Raw genomic sequence first — 8,777 nt, 5'->3', positions numbered from 1 at the left:
TAATAATACTTTGTTACATTATTTTAGTTGTTTGTATCCTTTTTAGCCGTGATGAAGCTCTGCAAAGTGGGACGAAACATTGAATCATAATAAATAGTTTTATTACTTTTTGAGTTATTTTGACCAGGACCGAACCATCTTCCTTTTATATACTACACATGGTCCATCAACAATATTCCAATATTTTAGGATAATTTTTAAGACAAAATTTTTAACATTATCCACATTACAAGTGGATTAAAATAGTTTTTAGTAGCTGTCGCAAAATTTACACATCATAGTGAGTGTTTCTGCCACATCGGTCCACTTAGTCCCAATATAGTGATGACCGAATCGGTTCAGACTTTAAACTACCTCTAGTTATTAATGTTGACCATTCCTAGTCAAAATTAATGCTAAAATAATTGGTTAGAATAATCTTTATTTCATTATGGCAACCTATGACACAAGTAAAGGATTCCAAACAGTTCATCAGTGAATGGTAAGTTAGGTTATGTAGTCTGTAATTTTTCAGACTCACCTTATTTCATATTAAATACTATAGATTTACAGAACCAAAATTTTAAAGATTGATATTAATTGGTTTCAATGAACATGACCAAACTTTTTTGTTAATGATAAGAGGAAAAACTTTGTTCAAAAACAACAAAGATGCTGAACAGGTTCATTGGGGCGCTAGCTACACAGCATACTTATTATAATCTAATCAAACTTTTTTTTTAATCTTACAATACATAAGCATAACAAGTAAACAGGTAACAATATATAATAATAGAATATGATTTTTTTTTTATTTTATTTTTTTTTTTTCATCGCTTTTATTTTTTTTTATCTTTTTGATTTTGATGATTTTTTTTTCTATGACACTTTGATTTTGAGTATTAATTACAATTATATTGCGTAGGTCGTGGTGAATGGACTGGCCCGTGGTCAGAGAGGTCCTGGGAATGGGACTCACTCAACGAGAGGGACAAGGAACTGTTATCCATCAGAGTCAGAAATGATGGAGAGTTTTGGTATGGTATTTAATTTAATATTAGAATATTTCAAAGCATTACTGTTGGATTTAATCTATTACAGTGTAATCTCGGTAATTCAAACTAATTGCTGTAGGGTCGTGTTCGGATTACTGAAAAGTTTATAAAACAGAAAAATTAAGGAAAAATACTGTGAAAAAATTCAGCAATATGAATATACATAAATATTTTAATTTTTTTAACTTTTTTTTTTTGAAATTTGACAGTTCAGAGTTTTAAAAAATTGTAAAAAATGTTTTTCTACTAAAAATGTTTACATCCCCAGTAATGTTTGTCCTCAATACCAAATAATGTCCCCAGTGATGATTAGATTTGTTCATTTATAAGTAAAATAAAAGCATAAATAAAAATAAAAAATGCTCTTTGTATGGATTTATTTAAAATGTAATAAAAAAAATGAGTTTACCAACAAAATTTGTATTATACATATTTCTACTATTAATTAAATTTGTTTTACAGAATCAAATGATTTATACAATAGATACTACTTATTTCTAATTCCAACAAAATAAATTATGAACCCTTCCATAGGAACTAGATTACCCAATATCGAAACTTTAAAAATTTCCCTTTTCAATTTTCAGAGTGATTACTATAACGTGCCTATGGATTGAGAAGTTTAAATATACATTATACATATACTCTTTTATTTAAAAACAAAATTGTTATTACCTGCTGAGTTTTGTCAAAAAAATAACTTCTTTTTTTTTTATGCTAGTTCAGTGCTCAGAGTACCGAAGCTCGGATTACTGAAATTAAACTGTATCAATTAAATCTATTTTATTATTTCCAGGATGTCCTTTGATGACTTTGCTAAGCATTTCACTCACCTTGACCTGGTACACATTGGGCCCGATGATTGGATGTCTGAACCAGGACTCCAAGACCGTCAGCCTTGGAGGGCTGTCCTCGCTAGGAGGAGGTGGCGCAGTGGATATAATGCTGGCGGGGGGCCAAACTTCACAGGTAATTTTTTCTTTACGTATCTGGCCCAAAAAAGTTTTTTACTTTCTGTTACATCTATATGAAACATATTTAGAGGTAATATTTCAATTATGAACAATTTTGTCTCTGAATTTTCAATTGAAATACACATTTTTAGATCTTCTGAGTACACATAACCAACTAATTTAAATCGCTACAGAGCGATACATAGGTGTGTGTGTTTTTTCTTCTTTTTTAAGAAGGTCGTATACTTATATGTGTTTGGGATTTTCACCCACTAAAACCACCTTTCTAAACCTGTTCTTTATTCTCCAGAGTACTACAGTTAGGCATTATTTCATGGAGAGAAATGCCTGAGTGCCACCTTATGGTTATTTTCACATAGTACTCATGGTCATTTGTCGTTTCTTGTTTCTTTCATGCTGGTCACTTTTTCTGCTCTCAATCTCTAAAGGACAGCTGTGGAAAATTTCTTCTGCCCAATGTTGTTCCGAGACCAGCAAATGTATCACCAAGTTTTCTGGTGTGAAATTTAGAGATCATTTGTAGGTGGTAGTTTCATTTTACCTTGGTGATAGCAGTTATTTTCGACCTAAACATTTCCCCTTCGTATGTCAAAGCATAACAGAATTCAAATACCTTTTCTAAACCACTGTTGTCCAAATATTCAATTTGTTGCCCAGCTTCATATTAGCCCAACATCAATTTGTGCCTTTTAGTTCTAATATTTTCATTGTACGTTATATTGTCCTTCCTTTTCTTTTGTATCTGTTCAGGCTTTAAGTTTTCAACTAACCATCTAGTTTTAAGTTTTCAACTCATCGTCTAGTTTTAAGTTTTCATTTCGCTGAGAGAGTAAAATAAAATATTACATGATGATCACTAAAAACTTTTTTGTATAATAGAGAGATTATATTAACTTTACTATATTAATTTATTATTTGTTATGTTTTCAGAAACTACTGCTATGAATCCGCAATTTCACATCCTGATTCCACGATCGACGGGAAACAAGTGTCATGTTGTTGTTTCCGTAACGCAAGACTACGACACCAGCCCTACTAGTCCTAGGCAGCTTTATGCTATTGGCTTTGCGGTCTACGAAGTCCCTCCTTCCATGCCCAGGCTAACACCTCATTTCGTCTCACAACAGGTTCGTCGTGAAGATATTGTTTTCATTATATACCATAAAAATCTTATTAAATATCAGTCTTAAATCAAATTAATCAATGCTAAAATTTTGAATTTGTTTGATGAGGTTTATATGAATAATTTTGTTTCAATTATGTTTCTAGAAACCTCTGGATGTTACAAACCATTCCATTGCTCGAGAAGTTGTCACTTTTTTCACCCTCCCTCCGGGAGATTACATCATTGTACCTCAAACAAATGTTCCCAACTGTGATGGGAAATTCCTGCTTAGGATCCTGACAGATTAACAAAGCAATATCTGGTAATTTAAATTTTTTTCTTTTACTTATGAAATTTCTTGTTTATGGAGTATAAAAAAGAAAAGATTTTATTTATTTAATTTAAATCATTAATAAATTATTTTCTGATGATTTTTCCTTCTAAGAAATTCAGTAGCCTTCTTATTTATACAGTTACAGTTCTAATGATTCTCCAAGAATGGGTATTTGGTAGGTAAAAGAAATATTTTTTGTTTCAGGGAAGTGAATGAAGATAATATGGTCTTTAGAAATATTTCAACCGAATTTCTTGAAGATGCATTTGTCATGGTAATTATTATCTACCTAATTCATTGTCTGCTATCATAGTTACTTAATTATTATTCTAAATACATTTATATTCTATGAATTATTTCATAATGAGGATACATTTGTTTTATGAACTACTTTTTATCTAATAGCCCGACGGAAAGTCATTGGTAACCAAGCTGCTATTGAAATACCCTCCAGAAGTAGATGTCAACCAGCTGCACAAAATATTAAAAGCACACTGGAAAGGTAATTCCTTTTTATTAATATTGATCCCGGTACTACTAGATTCCATTATGATTTTCAACAGGCTGTATAATATGACTCCTTTAACTATTTGCAATAATTAAAAACTTTGTTCTGATTTTTTGTTTGTATTTATAGCCTACCTGCTGGAGAAACCTTCCCTTGAACTCTGCAAAAGCCTCATTATGCTAAGGGACGTAAACATCAGCGGACGAGTCAATAAACTCGACATTCCCATTCTGATGCATATGCTTCACTTCTGGAGGGTATGAAATAATACTACGATATCTTTAAATTGTTTATCAACTGAAAAATAATTGATTTTTATCATACATTAAATCTTGGCTCTTAGTACAATGTCAGTATTACTTATTAGTTTACCGTATTATTTATTCATAGACTTAATAAATGAATGGATAAACACAACTTTTATTTCTAGAAAGATTGGAAAAGTATTGTAAGTCCAAAAAAAAGTAAGTGTAGTGTTTTACTTGCTGCAAGAAATTTTGAAATAGACATAATATGAGGAGAAGATAGGGGTGCAGTCAGTAATGATACACTAATGACTTAACAACAAATCTTATTTATTTCGTTTCAGTCTGAATTTCTGTCCTTCATCGGGGCTGAAAAAACAAAATGAGATAACAACCCTAATTCAGGGAAAAATAAAATAATAACAAACAATTCTGGAAATATACGTAACCAAAAATTAAGTAGTTGATATTAATAAAAAATAAAATATAATAATGTGGGGATATGAATTATACGAAATAAATGATAAAAAAAAAATATTAAAAAACAGACAGTGTTCAAGTAAATAAAGAAATAAACATGATGAAAGATGTAGAAGAAAATGTTTTATTTACTTGAACACTCTCTGTTTTATAATAATTGTTTTTATCATTTATTTTGTATAATTCGTACCCCTAAAATATTATATTTTACCTTCTTTTAATATCTACTTAATTTATTGTTATGTGTATTTCCAAATTTATTTGTTATTACTTTCCTTTTCTCTGAATTAAGATTGCTATCTTGTTATGTTTTGGTCAGCCCTGATAAAAGGCTGAAATTCAAGTCAAAATATCAACATAAATAAATAAATTTTATTTATTTGTGTATATTTTCTCACCACATCCCAATCTTCTCATATTTTTTAGGTTTGCTTATTATAGTTACCTATTGTTTGAATAATTGAGAAAAATATTTGTCCAATAGAGTTCTGGTTTCAAGTGTATATGAATTGTTTAAAACATTTTAAAATTGCATATAAGTAAGTAATTTAGTGATTTTTTTTTATAATTGCAGATAGCTTTTGAAAAATTTGAGCGTTGCGGAAGCAAAACATCTAGCTACAACTTGCGAGCACTCCTCTGGGAGGCTGGAAGCACAGTATCAAATAAAGTTCTCGAGTGCCTCGTCCTCCGCTTTGCAAGGAACACTGTACTATCAGCGGAATGCTTTGTCATGGCTATGGCGCGGCTTCATCTAGCGCATGGTAAAACAAAATATCATTTTATACAAATTGATTCTGATTTATTTTGGTCATGATGTAATATAATTCTACAACACAACAATGCAAGGTTCTCCCCTTAAGTTGTTTCTTATTCCTATTGCATTATTGTAGTACTTGCAGTTCTATTCCTATATATTATTAAAAAATAAACAATCTATTGAAATCTAACTCCATTAAAATAAACAGTTATTATTAAAGAAAATTTATTAAATCTCTACCGCTACAACTCATGAAGGGTCAGGGGTCCAGTACTTTGTAAGAAAGTACTGTTACTAGACCTACAGTTGTGCAAGGAGGTGATTTGGTCAGAATCAGGCTCAAGTGCCCGATTTTTACCCACTTTATGAAGCTGGGTGCATCCTGGAGAGCTACCAAACTCAGAGGTCTGAATTACGGCTACAGGGAAACAAAAAATTATTATTTACCTCAGCTGCGTGCTTTGAGATAATAGCACAGTGTCTTACCAATAAGCTACCCACTCCCAAAAAGATGTTATTACCTAATATATTTTACAATATCAATTAGCTCTACCTCTTTTTATTCCAGTAGAATCTTAATATTTGTATTGTCGAGGGTCTCTGGATTAAACATGAATTATTGAGGCGTTCTAATTATCATGATAATCAAGTATAAAAAAGATGAAGTAACTAAATTAATAGTTAATACTCAATAAGTTGAAGTGAGATTGAATTTACTGTGAGCTATTGAATTTTTCGAGTTATCGAGTTTAATGCCAATCAATTTTGAGTTATTCAATTTTCTATGAGCTTAGTATGAGAATCCAAAATTTTAAAAATATTTTGGTTCTTAGTGTTCGTCCTGTTGCAACTTGGTATTGTTGCAAACCCTCTACTCTTGCACTCCAATAGAGGCAGTCCATTCACACTGTTTTCCTATTTTAGCCAATTTTTCAGTGTTGCTTGATTTAACTATTTTTTAAACTCAAATCTCCTCTTTTTTTTTTTAGATAAATGTTTCAAAAGTAAGATAAGACAATCACTATATTAGGGTTCAGGAGGCTGGTGCCCCAGGAAGGTTTTCTTTCTATTACTTTTGGTGTTATGATCTTTTCTAGAGAGATTGTGACAAGTCGTACATCGACCAGTACCTCTTGCTATATGGGTCTATTGTCTAGTAAAGGTTAGATAAGTAAGCCTGCCCAAGGGTGGAGAGAGTTGCTTTTCACACTGTTTTCCAATTTTAGCCACTTTTTCAATGTTGCTAGATTTATCCAACTCAAGTCTCCTCTTCTCATTTTAAATAAATATTCCAATGTTGATATTAGGCCTTTACCAAATCGGGGTTTAGTGAGGTGGGTTGGTATGATCTCCTCTTGAGAGATTATGACATACAATACTACTTGCTATAAGTGTCTGTTTTAAAGATACGTAAAGTTACTCTAGAGTGAAAGGTGGGTTTCATGCCGTTTTCCAATTTTCGCCACTATTTCTTACTAGTTTTTTAATTTAAATTTTCTCTTCTCGTTAAAAAAAAAATGTTATAAAGGTAAAATATAAAGTATGTCGCTATATTGTGCTACATAGAACAGTACGGAAAAAAATTGAAAGAAATCATTGTTCTTGTGGCAAATAAAGAAAAACATAAGGGTGCTGCGCGTTTGGAAGAGATGAAGCAAAGGCACACAGAAATGATTAGAAGATACTGGGAGAGAAGAAAAGCTAAAATGAGGACGGAAAAATAGTGATACTCACGTGGTCTTGAAAGGCCGTTTTGTGAAAGAAAAAAAAATAAGAATGTCATTATATTGGTGTTAGGAAGCGGTTGCCTTTAGCAAGGTTTAATATTTATTAGTAATTTTAACAAACATTTTATATCTCATACAGTGTATAATTTAGATATTCTCCGGAGTAAAAGTTGGGGGCTATTATCTAAATTAATTGTATGTTAATAGTAGTGCTGTTTTGAAATGGGGTGGACTGAATTTAATCGATTTTAAAATAAATGAAGAATGGTAATATAATATAGAAAAGCTCCTGTTTTTTATTGAATAATAAGACACATGGTTATATGGGAGCTTGCGAAAAGGTTGTACAATTTGGTTTAGTTTTTGATTTTGGATTGCAATGAGGTTACATGAAATTATAAATGGTAATACATATAATGCTGTTTATCTATTTCAGCGTTTTTTAAATATTGCTCGATTTAACTATCTTAAAGTCTCCTCTTCCCGTTTTAAGCTAATATTTCAAAAGTGATATAGGACCGTCGCTCTTCGGGGGTCTTAGCGGGGTGGGGAAGGATTGCCTTTTTTTTGTTATAATCTCCTCTTGTGAGATTGTGACATATCGTACATCGACTAACCAACTTGCTATAATTGTCTGTTTGAAAAGTCAGATAAGTAAGGCTAAGCTAGTTAGTAATAGATGCTGTAGTTTACTTGTGTTGAAGATGTTGTAGGTTACACGGTGAGCTATTGAGATCTTGAAAGTGCATTCTTGTTCTTTTCTTGTGCTCTTTTCCCTCTTTCATCCTGCATTCACCCCTTCAGGGCCCGCAGTTTATCCGCTGGGGGTGCAGTTTATTCAATCATCATGAATTGTTTACCTCATCCAAAAATGATGCGGCTTTTGATATGCTGTTCACTCTTCTGTTCTTTTGTAGATACCAAGATGGTCAGCCAAGCCTACTACTTCTTATATCTGCCATTAGATGGCATCGTGAATTTCTATTCAAGTGTGAGGGGGGCATCTTTTTCAAACATACAGAGTTTTTACTTTTATATATTAATAAAAAACATAGTTCAAACTGATTTTTCTAAATGTAGCTGTCAATTAGTCTAGTCTTAATGAAGATGTAATAAAGTTATTTATTCAGCGATAATACCAAATCTAAAATATATCAATTGAATTTTTAATTATTTTTTTTGTAGAAAGATACCACAGCTTGGACACAAAAATGAAAGGAAACCCAATATCACTGGAAGAGGTGAGTTGTCTTTGCATAAACTTTGCGAAAATATTTTATAATTTAATATTTATTATTTTTTAGTAATCCATCATGACCTCAATGTCCCGTATGTTGACGATTTGGCCGAAACCAGATACCATTCCTTCCATGGAAAACTTCCCAACCACCCAAATCCACTTGTTTCTAACCTAGCTTCTCCTTCATTACCTAATAATCCACCTAGGCATCTGAAAAGAAGATGGCCTCGAGATCTTCTCCCCCTAGAAATGTTATTGGAGTTCTATCAGTGGGTAGATTCTCCACATGTTTGTATCATGTCACTATGTCACCTACAGCAAATTTACTTGTTGTATATATGTTATACAGTTGTAAATAACAATAAATAAA

The 8,777-nt window shown here is 31.7% G+C and overlaps 1 protein-coding gene across 1 annotated transcript in view; it reads left to right on the top strand.

Annotated features, from left to right (window-relative positions):
• Positions 1-8,777, top strand: part of LOC106677274 (calpain-9-like) — a gene marked incomplete at its 5' end in the record, with an annotated part of 99,039 nt that overhangs the window by 89,750 nt on the left and 512 nt on the right. The window contains 9 exon segments of the mRNA XM_067052961.1: positions 905-1,016; positions 1,831-2,003; positions 2,939-3,135; positions 3,278-3,435; positions 3,652-3,721; positions 3,853-3,949; positions 4,085-4,212; positions 5,255-5,444; positions 8,353-8,408. Of these exon segments, the coding sequence (XP_066909062.1) occupies positions 905-1,016; positions 1,831-2,003; positions 2,939-3,135; positions 3,278-3,435; positions 3,652-3,721; positions 3,853-3,949; positions 4,085-4,212; positions 5,255-5,444; positions 8,353-8,408 (1,181 nt within the window).

The sequence above is a fragment of the Halyomorpha halys genome, unplaced genomic scaffold (genome assembly GCF_000696795.3).
Source record: "Halyomorpha halys isolate HHAL.00 unplaced genomic scaffold, Hhal_1.1 Scaffold92.1, whole genome shotgun sequence".
Taxonomy (NCBI): domain Eukaryota; kingdom Metazoa; phylum Arthropoda; class Insecta; order Hemiptera; family Pentatomidae; genus Halyomorpha; species Halyomorpha halys.
The sequence above is the reverse complement of the archived record's forward strand: the minus strand, read 5'-3'. Positions and strand labels throughout refer to the sequence as shown.